Source organism: Scomber japonicus, chromosome 11 (assembly GCF_027409825.1).
Source record: "Scomber japonicus isolate fScoJap1 chromosome 11, fScoJap1.pri, whole genome shotgun sequence".
Classification (NCBI taxonomy): domain Eukaryota; kingdom Metazoa; phylum Chordata; class Actinopteri; order Scombriformes; family Scombridae; genus Scomber; species Scomber japonicus.
This window is the reverse complement of record NC_070588.1, coordinates 32,985,626-33,004,942: the sequence shown is the minus strand read 5'-3', so window position 1 is coordinate 33,004,942 and position 19,317 is coordinate 32,985,626. Positions and strand designations below refer to the sequence as shown.

The 19,317-nt window shown below is 41.6% G+C and overlaps 1 protein-coding gene across 1 annotated transcript; it reads right to left on the bottom strand.

The window, feature by feature from the left end:
• Positions 1 to 11,795: 11,795 nt before the first annotated feature.
• Positions 11,796 to 15,240, bottom strand: neurod1 (neuronal differentiation 1). Its single transcript, XM_053328069.1, has 3 exons — positions 14,987 to 15,240; positions 13,345 to 13,574; positions 11,796 to 12,367 (listed from the first exon to the last, which is right to left on the bottom strand). The coding sequence occupies exons 1-3, from the start codon at positions 15,238 to 15,240 to the stop codon at positions 11,796 to 11,798; spliced, it is 1,056 nt and encodes a 351-aa protein (XP_053184044.1).
• Positions 15,241 to 19,317: the final 4,077 nt, after the last annotated feature.

Sequence of the window (19,317 nt, the reverse complement as noted above, 5' to 3'; positions counted from 1 at the left end):
ATGAGTTTAAGCTGCATTACTCAGTGTTATGAGAGCCAATAACCTCTATCACACACACTTCTGCTAATAGTACTAATACTACAAATACTGCTCTTAATGCTGCTACACTAGCAGTAGGAGTGGAATAAGGTGTGTCCACATATAATCTCCAATAAAAGTTAATAGTTCAAAACAGCATCTCTGCATTAAACAGGATGATTCTTAATGCTGCAGTCTGACTTTCTCTCATTATTCCACTTTAAAGGGAAATTACAGTATTTTTTCAACATGGATCATATTTTCTCATTTGTGGTGTAAGTGACAAATAGGGATGGAAGGTTTTGGGTTTTGTTCAGGACTGAGTGAGATTGCACAGGAACACAGGAGCTAGCCGCGTGTGACACATTTTAAAACAAAGCTAATGTATGACCAGTCATAAATCAAAAAGACTCATGCCTTTATCTCAAGCTGACTCCATTACTGTAATACACTTTTTATTATTTTAAGTCATCTTCACTCTGATGCACTACTGAATGTCTTTCATGTTGTATTTGACTTGATTATATGTAGTGGGTCTAATTCTGCGTTGTGTTATCAGGTAGGTAGAGAGACACACTCTTGAATGGTCTCAACATGCTTTATTTCCCTGCATTATGGAGAAGAAACATTCACAGGTGTTCACAGGTTCTCTCATACATGCTCTGTGCTCTTTCTGTGGAAAATCACAGCGCAAAGAGGCATTTTAAACAAAATAGCATAAACAAAAATAAATAAAATGCAAATTAAATCAACTTAAAAGAATTTCTATCAAAAAATGAAAGAAAATAACTTGCATAAACTCACATACCTGCATTATGGAGAAGAAACATTCACAGGTGTTCACAGGTTCTCTCATACATGCTCTGTGCTCTGTAACACCATGACGAGAGTCACTACATGTCCTCTGTTTACAACCAGTCTCAACAGTACACTCTAGCGTGACACGCTACGTAGCAGCTCTGAAGCTAACACAAGCCACGACGACTTCTCCTCTAATTAGTAAGTTTAAGCATGAAAAAGATATAACACAACAGTCCTACAAATTAACACTGTGAATACACCAGCTTTACAAATATTTTTAAGTAACTTACGTTCACTTTTACAACAAAAACAATGAAATTATGTAGAGCAGCAGAAATGCATACCTTTCTGTGGAAAATCACAGCGCAAAGAGGAAGTAACACCCACTGCAACGCAGTAAGTGCAGTTTACAAAATAAAATACTCACTCACTCACTATACTTCCCGTAATACATAGGTATCTAGTAAGACATTTCCCCTAACATATGTCAACACATTAACTTTCACAATTACACAATTTCATATTAACAACATTTCCTATATTAACAACACTCAAAGGAATAAATAAAAAAAACATGACAGCAAAACCGCTATCCTTCAAAATAAAAGTTTGCGCTTCACTACCTTCATAATATGGCGCAACAACATCACACCACTACATTCACCCCCACTGTTTTGCGCTATATAATGAGCACGACTTACATTGGCGAAGCAGATGGCAAGAAAAAAACAAACAAAAAAAATATCACTTACAGTGCCTACAGGTGTAACTATGTAATTCCCTTACTACTAAAACATAAACCAGCCCAACCAGTTATGAAAAACTATCCAGCTAAGGATCAAGGTAAACATGAGGTGATCAGTCACACGTTTAACCCCAGGAAAATATGCCATATACACATTTCAAGGCTACGGAACACATAGTACCAGAAAAGTACACCCAATATTAAAGACATCTGTAGCACATCAAAAAAAAATGTCTTGCATAGTGTCACAAAAAAACACAAATACACCCAAAAAAAATAACCTCCAGATAGAACCTACACTTTAAGGAACAATCCTAACCCTTTGTGTGGACATAGTCTGAATAAGCCTATTTACCGGCCTAACTAATCTACCTAGTCTGGTGCGGATTCCCCCTCCCAAAGGACCCACAACCACCCCTTTCTGTTCAGTGGCCATGGCCTGGGACTCACTCACAGCTACTGATTCCGCACATGAAATCCTGGCTAAGTGTATGGAGTCGCTAACAGCAGACACAACACTGTGGGTATCAACAGACTGGTCAGACAACTGACAATTGCCAGAGCTTGCTTCAGCTGACCCTGTGTCCACATGAGCTTGTAACTCAGCACTCCTCTCAACCTCTATCCCACATGTAGAAAAACTGCTGACATCCTCTTCATCAACCTGATGTCCCTCCTCTAAATCACTGTAAACACCAGACCTGTCCAAGAAGACAGGCTGATTGGTCTCATCCTCAGCTTGAGATCCAGAAAGGTTAGATACCCAGTGGGCAGTCCGAGTATCACTCCGCTCCGTCTGACCCAACATGTCCACAGTATCTTGACTCAGATCAACACTGAGGGCGGAAAACTCTGATTCTTGATCAGACTCCCCCCATGACGGCAGCGGCAAAAAATTAACAGGCATGATCAGGTTCCTGTGGACTGTCCTAATCCGGCCTGTAACAGGATGCCGAATGCTATATGTGTGAAGCTCGTCATTCTTACTTACAACCACATACACTGCACTTTCCCATCGGTCAGCTAATTTCTTCTTCCCCCTTTCTTTCTTGTTTGCCAAAAGGACCCTGTCACCCTCTTCAACAGAGAAGCCCTTCATCTTCCTGTTATACACCTTGGCTTGCTTGGCTTGTTGTTTGCTAATATGTGTCTGAGCAAGTGTTGTTGCCTCCCTTAGATCTTTCCCCAGAGACTGAACATACTTGTCAACATCGACAGTCTCTCCATCCAACAGAACACTCTCAAACATCACATCGACAGGCAAGCGAGGAGTGCGGCCAAACATCAGAAAAAAAGGTGGAAACCCTGTGGTTTCATGAATGGTGCAGTTATATGTGAAAGTCAGTGTATTCAGTATCTGAGGCCACTTTGTCTTTGAACGTGGCGGTAAGGCTCTGATCATGGTGCCCAAGGTGCGGTTAAAGCGCTCAGCCTGCCCATTACCCATAGGGTGGTACGGTGTGGTATGAGACTTCGCAACACCCGCCAACTGTAGGAGCTCGGCTATGAGTGTACTCTCAAAATTAGCTCCCTGATCTGAATGAAGACGTGCCGGAAATCCATAAACAGAAAAGAAATTGTTCCACAGCACACGAGCAACTGTCTTAGCAGTTTGGTTTGGGCAGGGATAGGCACAGGCTAGCCTGGTGAAGTGGTCAGTAACTACTAAAACATCAACTGACTTGTTATTAGCATCCTCTGCTGACCAAAAATCAACACACACTAACTCCAGAGGTGCAGTAGTGATGATGGACACAAGTGGAGCTCTGGCTTCCGGCTCTGGAGCCTTGCTCAACACACACCTCTTACATTGTGTGACATACCTCTTGACATCATCAGCCATTGTATCCCAGTAGAAACGTTGCCTTGCAAGCCATAAAGTGCGTTGCTGCCCCTGGTGGCCAGCATCATCATGCACACCCTTAAGCACTTGACTCCTCAAATCAAGTGGGACAACATACTGAAAAATGTTCTTTTTGCTCACAGGGTGTTTAGAAACGCGATAAAGAACACCCAGCCGGGTTGTGAGTTTTCCCCACTGCTTCAATGTTCTGTTAGTCTCCCCAGATTCATGAACCCTCTCCCTGCGGGATGGACGGTGGCCTCTGTCTACAAAAAAACGCACTCTGCTCAAAACAGGATCCTGAGACTGCATATTATGCAGTTCCTCATGAGTGAAAACAGGCAGCGGACTCTGACCCATCGATGCCACCTGTTGTAGCTGCTGAACATGAGAGACCGCTCTCACTGAACCACCATCATCCCAATGACGATGCGCATCCAACACCGCAGACACTTCCTCCCTTGATATCTTACCGCCACTACCAGTCCCACCCCCACAGACTTCAGAGGACTTTGAGATGGGTGAGGGCTGCCTCCCCACCTCTGGCTGCTCACAGGAGAGCCGAAACATGTCCTGTACATAAGGCAAAGACACACCACTTGCCTCCTCTAACAACACCTGGTAGGGAGTTCTTGTCAACCGGTGCATCACCTTGCATCTCACAAAAGGTTCTCTGCTCAGTGCGTCAGCCACAGTATTCTTGGGTCCGGGGATGTATTGAATGTCGAAATCGAAAGGAGCCAACTTAGACACCCACCTATGCTCACATGCATCCAGTCTTGGTTTAGTCAGAATGTATTTGAGGGGATTATTATCTGTCCACACAGTAAATTTCTGTCCCTGCAGCCAGTGACTAAACTTGTCATGAATGGCCCATTTCATAGCAAAAAACTCCAGTCTATGAGCTGGGTACTTAGACTGAGCATGGTTCAGTGACTTGCTGGCGAATGCAACAGGCCGAGCTGTATCATGGCCATCCTGAACTTGTGAAAGTACAGCCCCCAATCCACTGGTGGATGCATCGACAGACAGAATAAACGGTTTAGCAAAATCAGGATGGGCTAGCAAGACTTGATCCACAAGAGCATGTTTCAAGGCCTCAAAAGCTTGCCTACACTCTGTGGTCCAATCAACAGGAGCAAGTCTGCGTACAGCTTTCAGACGCTTTTTACCACGCGCACCACGTGGCTGTTTACACCCTGAGGTAAGTTGGAATAGAGGCTTAGCAATCACAGAACAGTTCTCAATGAAATGTTGGTAATACACTACCATGCCAAGGAACGAGCGAATCTTGTCAGTGGAGGGTGTGACCCCATCACTCTCCATGATATCAGCCTCACTCAAGCTCACTATAGCTTGTACCTTGTCAGGATCAGTGGCTATCCCCTCCTGTGAAACCACATGCCCCAAAAACTTCACAGATCTTCGCAAAAGCTTGCACTTAGCTGGGGAGAGCTTCAGATTATGTTCTTGCAAACGCTTGAAAACTAGTTCAAGCCGCTCTAAGCTTTCCTTTTCTGTTCTGCCAAAAACCAACACATCGTCGAGATAACAAAGCAGAGACAGAAAGTTCTGATCGCCAAAAATCGTCAGCATCATCCTCATAAAAGTCGCTGGGCTATTGCAAAGACCCTGGGGCATACGATTGTACTCATGCAGTCCCAGTGGTGATGAGAAAGCAGAGTATTTCTTATCATCTTCGTGGAGGGGGACATTGTAATAGCCTGACGTCAAATCCAGCGTACTGAAAAAGGCGTTGCCTCCCATCGCTGCCAGAACGTCTGCCTGGTGAGGCAGAGGGTGTGCGTCTTTGACCGTGCGGGCATTCAGCCAGCGAAAATCTGTGCACAGTCTCAGCTCACCGTTTTTCTTCCAGCACAAAACCAGAGGTGAAGCATACTCGCTATTGGACTTCCTGATTATGTCCCGCTCCTCCATTTCGTCCAGTGTCTCTCGCAACTTCTGGTAGTGCACTGGTGAGAGCCTGCGATAAGGTAATCGAAAAGGGCGGTCATCGGTCAGCCGAATACGATGACAAAAACCAGTAGCTTCCCCACAATCTAAACTATGTCTGGAAAACACACTTTCATACTTCACAATCAAATCTGTCAATTTCTCTTTCCAGACTGGAGAAACCTCACAATCGTCCACTGGCAACTCCTGAAGTCCCAACTCCCTGAGCTTAGGGCTCCCACTCACCCCGTTGCCCCTTACAGAGCTCTGTGCTGTTAAACTGCCATGACTACTGCCACTGATTACCTTCCCCCCCATTTGGTGAACTGTCTGCTCAGGACCCTCTTCAAAATCCTCCAATGCAATGCACGGGGAGACATCAGCCACTTTTGCATTTCTCCGCAATGTGATTTTGGAAGCCGTTGGGTTGATTATTTTTACAGGAACCCACCCATCTCCCCACAAGGGTGTCACTACCCTGCCGACTAGTATGTTTCGGGGAACGCAACGTGAAGAGCTTGGCTCCACGACTACAGTACTACCAACCGAGAGTTTAGTCCCTGGGGGGAGACGGCCCCACACAACATGTTCACTAGTAGGCTCCAGTGTCACTGCCTTCTTTAGCCTAACTGTCCCCACTTTGTCCGGAATCTCATCCCCCCTCCATCTTTCCAGATTGGCCAAAAATCGGATGAACCCACTAGCCTCTTGCTGCTGTGATGACTCAGGCCTGCCTAAAACACGCCAATAGGCCTCGTTGCACTTAAACCTCTTGATGATTGGTTTGAGCAGGTTAGTACCCACAATCAGCTCATCTACTTGTCCGTCCACAATCAAAACTGGGACAAGATAGTCAGAGTCAAACAGTTTGAGTTTCATTTCACAAATTCCCACTGGCTTTGTCTGCTTCCCACCACACCCAATGAGAATAATGTCTGTAGGAGATACTAAATCACCATTCACAACTCCTGCCTCTCTCAACTGTGGTACCAGATCTGCGCGTAGAGAAGTGGCCATGGACCCACTATCCAGCATCCCCTGAATATCGATTTTGTCCCCTGCTAGTACAGTAGTGAAAAACAAATCGTCACTTTTGCCTGTTCTCATTGTGTTCTGAAAAATCACTGTTTTGTCTGGTGGAGCGGATTCACAAGCAGCTGAAAACACAGACTGAATATCATCTTCATAGGAGGGAAAACCACTTAGCTCCACATTGCCCTCCGCCAAAGAGGAGCTACTTAGTTTCCCGGAGTGTGAGGGGCCCGAGACAGATTCGGAGACTGAGTAGGAGCTGACTGGTTACAATTAGCTCCAATATGGCCTGGTGAGTAACATCTGAAACACAGTTTGTGCATCCTGCAGTGAGCAGAGGTGCTGTGGTCAGAACTGCCACAGACTTTACAGTCTCGAATGTTTTTTCGTACTTTGGTCTGAGGTGGGCTGTGTGTGATTTGTGCATTACTAGACAACGTCTTCTCCAGTAAACTCAGAACTCTGTCCATTGTGCATTTTTCATCACTAGGAGAAAAATTGGCTGGTGTGACCCTGAAACTGGGTGTGGAGGACTGACCCACCTGAGTATCACTGCTTATCCCCCCCTGACAAGATCCTACTGCCACCTCCTTCTGCACTGAAATTTGACTCCCACAAAACATCTGCACATTCGTGTGATTATCAATATGTTCCTGAACTTCCTGGGCGGACCAATCACGTGGTGGCTTTGTTTTAAAGATCAGAGCTAGTTCTTTATCTGGACAGTTGCGAACAAACATAATGACTGCATGACGACTCAAATCAGTAGCAGGCTCACCTTTACTGACTAAGCACTGTTCCGTCATTTCTGCTGTTTTGTTGAGCCTTATCCAGTAATCTAAAGCGCTTTCCCCAGTGAGAGGCTGTACTGCATAAAAATCAGCCAAAGGTAGGTCGGAGTGTACAACGTCACCAAAATGGCGCCTGAGTACACTGTAGACAACATTGACATCCTTGACGTTAGGGTTGCTGCGTAACCATACTTTGGTGACATCCCTAGCCTTGCCCAAAAGTCTGTTCATGACCTCTTCAATGCATTCAGTCCCCCTGTAACCCTGTTTTAGAGAATAACTCCGCATTAACTCCTCCCACTCAGAGATAGAGTACTTATCTGAGTTATCCCCTCTAAAATAAGGTGGAACATTGACTTCAGAACGCAGTACCAAGTTTAACTTAGAAGCATCAATAACGGTGGTGGCACACAGATCAGGATGAGAGACATGCTGAGGTCGGTCAGAGACAACAGACGTTGTTTGGTCAGGAGAACCCTTTTGCTGTAAAATAGCTTTGATAGATTCTCCAATCTCAGCTCCAATTGACTTGACCAAATCAGCAAGTTGGTTGGGAGATGATCCTATACCAGAATCGATCATGTTCTGGAGAGAGGGACGCACAGGTGATACTCCTGGAGTGAATGGTAGGGGCCTGACCACATCATCACTTAACCTCACATGTCTGTCTCCCTCCACCGCAGAATGACCTGGTTGTGACACAGATTGACTGTTCGGCGTAGACTTTGACAGAGGAGTATACATCAAAACGCCTCTACCCCTTCCCACACTCAGATTTGTATCACCCGCATCCCCCACTCTGTGTACGTTAAATGTCTCCATATCATCACCATGCCCCCAAAACCACAGTGAAAATAATAGTACGGGTCAGAAGAAAAAAAAATTGTCCTAGAGCAACTCTTTTGTAGGAACACCCATATGTCCACAATGCAAACTGAATGGATAGTTAGTCTCTTTAAATCACTGAAAAGGATAAAGTCTTTTGAACCAACTGGACCCAGTATGAGAACGCCGTAGTTTCGTGACGGCCAAGGGATGTTTCCTGCACTCCGGACCAGGGGTCAGTATACAGCAGTGGATCACTCCCACTTGCCAGTTGACAACACCAGGGTACCCCTTTAGTGGCCAGCACTTCAGCAACTGTGGCGTACGGTTCCCACTCGTCAATCGATGGGTCACTGGATCCCGATATGGCTCGTACTGCAGCAACCAGGGTGGTCAACTCCAGCTGACCAGTCGACAGGTCACGGCACCAGTTTGTAGTGGGTCTAATTCTGCGTTGTGTTATCAGGTAGGTAGAGAGACACACTCTTGAATGGTCTCAACATGCTTTATTTCCCTGCATTATGGAGAAGAAACATTCACAGGTGTTCACAGGTTCTCTCATACATGCTCTGTGCTCTTTCTGTGGAAAATCACAGCGCAAAGAGGCATTTTAAACAAAATAGCATAAACAAAAATAAATAAAATGCAAATTAAATCAACTTAAAAGAATTTCTATCAAAAAATGAAAGAAAATAACTTGCATAAACTCACATACCTGCATTATGGAGAAGAAACATTCACAGGTGTTCACAGGTTCTCTCATACATGCTCTGTGCTCTGTAACACCATGACGAGAGTCACTACATGTCCTCTGTTTACAACCAGTCTCAACAGTACACTCTAGCGTGACACGCTACGTAGCAGCTCTGAAGCTAACACAAGCCACGACGACTTCTCCTCTAATTAGTAAGTTTAAGCATGAAAAAGATATAACACAACAGTCCTACAAATTAACACTGTGAATACACCAGCTTTACAAATATTTTTAAGTAACTTACGTTCACTTTTACAACAAAAACAATGAAATTATGTAGAGCAGCAGAAATGCATACCTTTCTGTGGAAAATCACAGCGCAAAGAGGAAGTAACACCCACTGCAACGCAGTAAGTGCAGTTTACAAAATAAAATACTCACTCACTCACTATACTTCCCGTAATACATAGGTATCTAGTAAGACATTTCCCCTAACATATGTCAACACATTAACTTTCACAATTACACAATTTCATATTAACAACATTTCCTATATTAACAACACTCAAAGGAATAAATAAAAAAAACATGACAGCAAAACCGCTATCCTTCAAAATAAAAGTTTGCGCTTCACTACCTTCATAATATGGCGCAACAACATCACACCACTACATATGTAATATATGTCCTTTAAAATGATTGCTATTCTTATTTTCCATCTTATATTCGTATATAAGATGATATATATGATATATATATATCGTCTTCTTTCCTCTTTTTTGTTTTAGTTTTTTTTAATGATGCTTTACGTTACTTTTATGTTCCTTTTGTGAAGCACTTGGTGTTGTTATTTCACTCGGGGCTGCACTTATTGTATGAAAGCTGCTATACAAATAAAGTTATTATTCTTATGTAGCAGCATTATGGCTAACTTTGGCTGACTCTTGTTTTAGCTCTTCTCTGTGTACAAATGAATACATTTTGTCAGTGAAAGTGTCAATGGGATAACTCATCATCACACTTTTTTTTTGTTTCCTTGCAGTCTGAAGTGAAAGTGAAAGCTTCAATACATACAAGCCATCCCAGATGTAGTTCCCTACTCTTTCAGTGGGCGCAATTGTTCAATTGTTCCCAAAGATTACATTACAGTCCATTTCATGGCTGCCGGCTAAAGTGACCTCACTCATTGCTGGAACATTTTTTGTCCCCATTTGTGGGATTTTCCACAATGATGAGAAACAAGGGTCCAGGTTGAAAAATACCAGAATTTCTCTTTAACAGACTAAATGGTGGGATATGGTCATCATATTGTTCCTGGTGACTGAAACACACGTACACACACGTGCAAACACACACACACACAAACACGCACGCACACACGCACAGCAGGACAGCAGTGTGCATGGAGGGGGGCTCTCATGCATAAACGAGATCATTTTCATAAATTAAAATCTCGCCTGCAGAATGAACATCTGTGCCCTTCACACACACACACACACACACACACACACACACACACACACGCACACACACACACACACACACACACACACACACATACAGTTATCTGGGGTTTGTCCTTCAGCCAGTGTGATAATGCTGTTAACATGTTAACAGGGTTTTCTCTGTAAGGAGATATTATGTGTGTTTTTCTGCTGATGTGTTTAGTTCATGTTTTAAATAACACTGTTGTCACATCACATGGAAACCTCTTATCTCCAAAACATCAACCTCTTAGGAAAGACTTTATGAGCTGGTTGGTAGATTGTCTGACACTGGACCGTTTTATGAATCTTGTACTTTACTCACACTACTACATGTTGTACTCAACTGTTCTTCACAGCCAAAATATATGACTTCTATGATAACATTGTACGGTTCAATCAGCCAGTCATGGTGTAGGTGCTGGCACTGGAGGTAAACTTGGAGACCTGATCTGTTCGGTCCAAAAAATAAAAATAATTCAAGAAAGGAAAGATTATTTTACAAAATTCTACTTTGATTGAAAAGTGAGAAGTTTGGCCAACAAAAGAAAAGAAAATGATCCACCACAATTTCCTAGAACTCTTCAGAATCCTTGTTTAGTTTGACCAACCAAAAATATTCACAATTTCACTGAAGACTGAATATGAATAACTATTTGAAAGGCTTGTTCAAAATATTTATTGATTACCAGAATGAGCTCAGATTCATTTCCTTTTGATGAACTTATTGATCAGTCATGTTATCTCTTAACCAAAAATCCATCCAGACGTCCAACGGCCAGATGTTTGATCATTGAGGTGGTTACTCAGGTTCCACTAATTTGAACAGAGTTACAGTTTGTGTCACCTGACTGTTTTTGATTAGATTTTTTTTTGTGTTTGAATGTGTTTTTAAATAGTATGAATAAAGTTTAATGTGACTGAAGTCTGGACACGGTCTCAGTGATCAGGATTAACTGGACTAGATGGAGGTGTCATGTTGTCTTGTTGCAGCAGTAGATGAACTGACTCAGGTGAATCACATTGAAATCCTTTTAATAAAAGGCATTTATAAACATCTATCTTATAAAATATGAACAAGAGTCACATGAAATGTTAACAAAACACTACAGGAATGTTATAAAAAGCAAAAAGTAAAAACAGCATGAATAACATGAACATTTCGGACCAACGCCGGCCCCATGCCGGCCCAACACACTGACCCAAAAATAGAGAAATCTTTATTCTTTCAACATTTGGAATTATTAGCTGAGCCTCGCTCAGGTTTTAACAAAATTGCATAGTTTCCTCCAGATTATTGCTTATTGATTGATGATTAATTTTTAAGTGATAATACAGATAATAAAGAGACATTCAGAGAGCGTCTCCTGCAAGATGAAGCGCTACAAAGAAGGTTACATCATCAATGTGACATCATCGTCAACATCACAGTCCTCATGACCAAAGTGGTAGAGCCTGATGCAGACAGACAGCAAGACAAGACGAGAAGGAAAGAAAGAAAAACAGCTATGAAACAATAGAAATACACAGAAGCGTCTGTCTCTCCATATAATGGTCTTTCTGTCCGTCTCTGTCTCCATCAGTCTCTGAGTCCTTCGTCTTCCACTTCTCAGGAGTCATGGAAGATGGCATTCAGCTGGGCGTTCATCATCCGCTCATGGTGTGAGTGTCCATCAAAGCCCATCAGCCCGTCCACCTGCAGTTCCCCGCACCGGGGGTTGGACCCCCCGCCACCGCCATAGATGGCAACGTGTCCCCCTGCCCCCGCCCCTCCCCCTCCATAGTGCACGCTGAAGGAGAAGCTCTTGTCGTAATCGGAGGCTGCGACGGCATCGTGTTTGAAGGACGAGGAGAAGTTCCCGTTGATGCTGAGAGGCGGGCTGAGGGGAGGGTCGAACGCCGGGCCGTCCGAAACCAGGACGCCGTCAAAGAAGGGCTCCAGAGGGCCATAGGGCTGACCTTTGACCTGGTGGAAGATGTGGGAGGGGTCCATGGTACCGTAGGGTGGGCTGGGCAGACCCGCTGTCAGCCCAGGACTCTGGTAGGAGAAGTGTCCGGGATAGACTGCGGCGCCAGCAGAGGGGAGGTGAGTGGGCAGGTCGGGGGTCTGCTCGGGCAGGAAGGTCCGAGGGTTCAGCTGCAGGCAGCCCGCTACCAGGTTGGTGGTTGGTTGAGACAGACCTGAGAACAGAGAGACAACATCAGTCAATACTGATTAATATATACAATACAATTTGTTCATACGTATTACTGAATATCAGTACCAGTTAGTAATGTTTTATTTTCCATCTCATTAATGCTTGTTACATGCTTCCTTTTACATTAAGCTCTTGGTGTGGTGTATGAAAGGTGCGATGCAAATAAAGCTGTCATTATTATTATTGTTGTTATTACTAGTAGTGGTAGAAGTGGTAGTAAAAGTAGTAGTAGTAGTAGTAGTAGTGGTGGTACCTGATAATGACCATCCAGATGTGTCATAGATATTATCAATTAAAATATGAACAGCTGCATTTTTATCAGTAAGTTTCCATACCTCATTAAAAAAGTAATACATTTTAATTATTGTCAATATTCTTAAATATCTGTTAATAAGTACCAGTATCTGTTAATACAAGGAGCTACCAAATCAGAAAAAATGATTCCAAGGCAGAGTAAAGAGATATATTAAATATAGTTGCTCATCAGAGAAACGTCAATTTAAAAAAAGTATAGTAGAGTATTTTAAAGACTCAACGCTCCAATCAGACAAAGAGAGAAGGGAAAAACCCTCAAAGGGAAAACACCTGTCAGTTTAAACATGTTTACCTGCAAACAGTTTGATGAGCCGCAGCAGCCTGAGATCAGCTCATAAAAACCTCCAGTCCACTAAACACACTCAGCTGTGACATCACCATGTGAGTGTAAAAATATCTAACCAAATATAATTAAAAATAGATTTTGGGATGGATTTTTAGAGATAGTTACTGATGTTTGGTGCATGTGTCATATCTAGGATCTATATTTAGACCTTGCAGGTGGTCTGTTTTTATACATTAAAACAAAATATAAATATGACTCTATAATCATATTGGCCAGACCTCTGTTCAAAAACTCAAAACACAATTTTCCCTTCATATTCATTTCATCAAGTGGCACATGACGGTTCAGGTGATGCTGACCTTTGCAGAGCGCCTGGACGAAGCTCATGAGGTCTGGTGCCTTGCCTGAGCGCAGGACCTCGCTCAGGGCCCAGATGTAGTTCTTGGCCAGGCGGAGTGTCTCGATCTTGGACAGTTTCTGGGTTTTGGAGTAACAAGGGACGACTTTCCTCAGACTCTCCAGAGCGTCGTTCAGCCCGTGCATGCGATTCCTCTCTCTGGCGTTAGCTTTCATCCGACGGACTTTAAATCTGCAGAAACACAGAGCAGATTAACCCTGTTAATAATCATATCTGTTATATATATATATATATATATATATATATATATATAGAAATATATATATTGATTATCAGTATCCAGGAATCACTTGTGAGTAAGTGTATGTGCAGACTGGGAGTTATTACAGTTACAAGATTTTAAGTAACCTAATTTAAATGACCCAAAATGAGTGGGTTAATTGTGGGTTAACTAGCTAGGCTATAGATGAATGAATCACTTCTATTTCTGTATTTCCAGAATTTGTAAAATAACAAACTGAACTCATATTGTTGGGACCAGACAATAAAGATGTTTGCTCTGTAAAATTTAAGCACGCAGATGTGACTAACTATTATGAAAACACTGTTTCTGGAATGGAGGGCTATAGCAGCATTAGCATTGTAGCTTGTAGCTTTTTTTTCAAGTCAGTCCGCCAAGTGATCACGATATAAATGACTGCACCAACCAGCCGCTGCTAAGCTTTTGGGGGCCCTTAGCATAATATATGTATAATATATATATAATTATGAAAATGTATATATTAAGCAAAATATATAAAACAAAATGTCAAAAACTTTCTTAACAGCAGCATTACAATATAATATGTAGCTGATAGTTATAATGTATCACTGTTTATACTATTATTGTCATTTTGTACATGTTTCAGGTGTCTTTGTGTGTCTGTCAACTTTTATTTTGAAAATACCGCTTTTATTTTGACATTCTGTGTTTTTGCTGCTGTGGCAGAGAGTGAGAAGTAAACAGGAGAAGGTGAAGACGCACATGTGCTGTAGTTAAGCTAAACTGTAAAGTTAAGGACCAGTTTCCATGGTTACAAGGTGTTTAAGTGTTCAAGAATCATCAGAAGACCAGAGATCATTCCTCCTTTACACAGCACGCAGCCAACGAGCTCATTCATGTGTTTTGAGTAATAGGGCACACAATTAAGAAAAACAACGGTGGGCCTGTTCATAACTAATTTATATTATTTCTTTAATGTAATAATATAATAACTATCATGACATTTTTTTAGCAACCTTAATTTTGGGGGCCCCCGCCAGGTACTTGAGGCCCTACGCGCTCTGCGTACTCTGCGTATGGGGAGCGGCGGGCCTGCACAGAGCGGCATAACACCCTTTATTCCTGCTGTAATGTAAATACACCTTAAATGCAGCAAAACCAGTTTGTGTGTGTGTGACGTCACATCGGAGGCATTATAAAGACAGAAGGAAACATGAAATGAGTGAATATATTCTTGCTCTCCAGATGATAAATCCTAATAATAATTGTACTCATCCGCCTGATCTTCCCTCTAGTGCCACCTTCAGGCCAAATTTTAATATTGTTGCTTTCTTTTTTTTTCTTTCTTTCTTTCTTTTTTTTTTTTTACGAAATCTCTCACCTCTGCATGCGAGCCTTCGTCATCTTCTTCTTCTTCGGTCCTCTCCTCTTCGGTTTATTCTCCCCATCATCCTCCTCTTCCTCTTCTTCTTCTTCTTCCTCCTCTTCCTCGTCCAGATGGTGGAAATGATCCTCGTCCTCCTCCTCCTCTTCTCCTCCTCCTCTCTCTAATTCTCCCTCCGTTGGGCTGAGCAGCAGATCCTGATGATCCTCCGACTTCACTGACACCGGCTCGTCCCGCACAGACCTGGTCATGATGCTGATTCTCTGTCCGAAACAAAACCACAAGAAATGTCTTCAGAAGAAAAGCATAGAGCTCATTATGGTGTTTATTCTCTGTCCACATTCCTGATTATAATGTGCAACATATTTTCTTACGGCTCTTATTAAAGGTTTGTGTCATGTTTCATGTTATTTTTTATGTTTTATATTTCTTACAAGAAGTGACAGCTGTGGCATGATTTTAAATTGTTGTCATTTAAATTAAAAGTTTAAAACATAATAAAGCTTTGCCAATTAAAAGAAAAAATACCGTACTTATGCTCTAAAATCATTTTTTAGATTTAGATTTCTTCGCTTGCTTTTTCGAGTTTAATATATCATGATTAAAAATGTAGTCCAAACATTTATGTGTTCATAAAAAAAATATTTATTCCCGTGAGAGCAGACCTGCGTGTAACGGACTCATATTTATCTTCTTTACACTAAATAGAGAATAAATACAATTTAAATATATATATATATATATATATATATATATATATGTAGAAGAAAGAGCCAATCAAGCTCTCTGAGTGAAAAATGACATTTTAATGGAGCTGTGATTGATCATCGTAATCTAAAAACATCATCTTAATATGTGTGAAATTGTATTATCGGATTCACAGTGTACACAATATTAATCAGATCCTTTCAAGATAGATTCAATATGTGTGTGTGTGTGTGTGTGTGTGTGTGTGTGTGTGTGTGTGTGTGTGTGTGTGTGTTGAGGTAAAGGGAATAATACATTTCCGTTCATTATTAAGTTCTGTCCCGTCAGGTTTCATCAAATCACAATTCTTCACGGTGCTTTCAATGAAATCTTGTTTTATATTATATTTGAACTCGGTTTTGATGTTTACCTATTTATTGTAAAATCACGACACTGTCGGAAATATAGAATCATTTGAGCCAAACTGCTTCAGAGAGGAGAAACCGAATCAAATCTTCAAATTTGCATCTTTTTTTTTTTATTGAAGTTGAAAGTTTTTATCTGTTTGAAAGAAGACAAATCAGTCAGCTAAAAATACAAGAAAATCACTTCTATTTGTATAAAAGTTTTACGAATGATTTCTAACAATGTTTTCTATACCAGCAGAGGAAAGTAAAAGATTTCAGAATGAACCATCTAACATCAGCGTTTAGGCCTGTTTAAAGCTCTGAGATATAGAAGCTTTTACAATAAGACTATTAATGCACTATTAATAGGATGAGTGAGTCTTTCCCTTTTTCCGCTGTCTGATTCCGTGGATTTAAAAGACGACAGACAGGTGGAGGTGAGACAGGTGGAGGGGAGCGGACACAGGGGAGGAAGACAAATAAACAAAACAAACATAATAAATAAAACATAAAAAGTGATTAAGAAAAGGGAACGGGACGAAGACGAAGGAACAAAAAATGAATGAAATATAAAAAAAATTTAAACTTTAAAAAATAAAATCGGAATAAAGTCTTTAATCGGATTGCCTATTTTTTCTTCGTGTTTTATTTGAGACGCAGCTGATTGACATTTATAAAGATGAAACACATTATTCAGATAATAAATCACTGTTAATGACTCTCAGATAAATGAACATGAATAGATGATTAACTTGGTAAAAGAAGCTTTTAATGCTCAGCCTGAGGGTGTTATTAAATATGAAACATCTGAGAAGGAATTCATCAAACAGATGCAACTTATTAATTAAAAACCTACCTGTTGTGATGAGCCGCTGTCCGTTAGATTGCAGTCATCCCGCGCGCTCTGTGTGCGTGACTGTGCGTGACTGTGCGTGTGATCTGCTCTGAGCTGTCTGAGGTGTGTGTATGGAAAGATGCAGCTTTTATACTCAGGACACGCACAGGGTGGAGGTGATGGAGGATGCTGGGGGGGGTTCATTAGCATATCAAGACCCCGCCCTCCCGGCACGAGCCATATGGTGCGTACGTCATTAAAACGGCCCCGGGGATCACGTGACAAATCTTCCATTAGTATCAGCCAAAGACTCTCTCTCCCTCTCTCTCTCTCCCTCTTTGAGGAAAGTTGTCCATCTGTCACCTCATGCACACACGTGCACACACAAACATCATCACGACCAAGGTGTGTTTCTTATGTTTGAGTGGACTATAAACTGCAGCATGTGTAAAGTTTTATCATTAGGATACAGTTACTGATTCTGTTTTTTGAAGAAGATGAACATGATGATATCTTTTTTGGGTCAAAATCGAGTTTCAGTGCCAGACTCACAGGGGCTGCAGCCGGGCCCATTGAGGCAAGGAAGGGCCCACAGAGAGGAGATGATTTGGCTGAGAGTCGCAATTATACAGCGATTGGTCAGCTGTGTGGAGGTGAGAGAGGAGGCAGGGTTTGATCTTGGCTTTTTTCCATGTGTGTAAATGTGCAGTTCTTCCTAAATGATATCACATCTCCTTTTTAGTCTTGTTTTTTTCATGTAGCCTGTTAACTACATCCACTGCACCAGATAATGAAGAAGAGCTGGAGGAAACCAGCCCGGTGGGGCTTATAGGTCATGGGTGTGGTTCATCATAGCGGTCCACTCTGAGTCAGACTGTCTGCATCAGCTCTAACCAGCAGGAAAGAAGCAGTGGACTTTGGACCAGACTGTTCTCCAGTGAAGAGGTTGCTACGGCACTGATAAAGTGGTCGCTAGGAGGTTACCTGGCAACTTTAGAGGACCTGTGTGTCTGTCCACCAGTGTGGGTCTTCTGACAGCTAATGGTTAACACAGAATCAATCTCTCTGCACTCTTTGTTGCTCACTTCAGGAGAAAGGAATATATAACTAAAGAGTTTTATTAGTTGATCACGTCAGATTTAATTGGTTATTATGAGGTTAGCTCCATTGGTGTTAATGAATTGTTGATATAAATTGTATTGCAATTATATAATTGCATGTAAAAAACAACAACAAAAAAACCCAATAATATAATGTTAGTGCACATCATTCTCTCTGGTTTAAGTGTAGAATTGAAGTAGCAAACACACATGTAGACACAAATAGATGAAATGATGGACAAGCCAGACATGATCAGAGCAGGGTTTAATACAATATTATTTTTTAATTAATAGACTTAAGCCAGCTTGAATGAGCCTTACATTTCCAATTACAGTGCTTTAGCATCCTCATGATCTCATACTAAAGGCAGAAAAAGACTTTAAGAGAAAAACGTGTGAGAATAAACAGCAGCAATGTGACTATAATCCATTTCTTTTGTAATTTAAAGCCAAGTGAACAAACATCATAGTGGCAGGCTGTTGAATAACAATGACTATTCTATACTGCAGTCTGTGTGTGTGTGTGTGTGTGTGTGTGTGTGTGTGTGTGTGTGTGTGTGTGTGTGTGTGTGTGTGTGTGTGTGTGTGTGTGTGTGTGTGTGGAGAAGGTCAAATTACCTTATTCATATAGGGGAATCAACCACAGACACAGGCACACATACAATAGTGTCAGACTCAGACTGCAGAGACATTTTCTTTCAGTTGTCTTTCTTTCAGTCAACTTTTACATCATTTGGACTCACAGTGAAATTATTCAATTACCTGTGTTTAAAACTGAAATAATTTGAACAAAATTGTAAACATATGGTCTGTAGAGCTTTTTCAGTCTAATTTCACTCTACTGAAAGGGCTCCTATAATCATCAATGACCAGCTGCTCACCTCAAACCTCAACTTCTACTCAGTTGTAGTTTTGTTTGCTTTAAGAATCATGTTTTAAACCACTGATCACAAAATTCGTTCCATCATCTTCAGTGCAACTCACCTCAAGTCAGTTATACTTACTTGATAGGACACACACTGTTATTCATGATTCCTCTGATTGCTGTATCTTCTGCGGTGGAGTACCCCAAGGCTCTGATTTAGGACCACAACGTTTCCATATCTAAGCAGATTGCACCTGTATACACAAACATAATATATACTCTGCTCCAACTGGACAGCTGTTTTCTAACATCATCACCATACTAATGAACCAACCATGTCAGCAAGTTGTTCCTTCTTTTTAAGATCCTGGTTGCTTCTTAAAGACACAACGTAGGTAAAAGAACTGATGTTGGAGACCATGACAATCAAAGTC

What these genes read in the sequence shown, in the direction of transcription:
- neurod1 (XM_053328069.1), bottom strand. Translation starts at nt 15,240, where the DNA reads ATGACCAGGTCTGTGCGGGACGAGCCGGTGTCAGTGAAGTCGGAGGAT. An exon ending in ACGAAGGCTCGCATGCAGAG is followed by an intron (nt 13,575 to 14,986) that starts GTGAGAGATTTC and finishes GTGTTTCTGCAG; the next exon opens with ATTTAAAGTCCGTCGGATGA. An exon ending in CGTCCAGGCGCTCTGCAAAG is followed by an intron (nt 12,368 to 13,344) that starts GTCAGCATCACC and finishes CTCTGTTCTCAG; the next exon opens with GTCTGTCTCAACCAACCACC.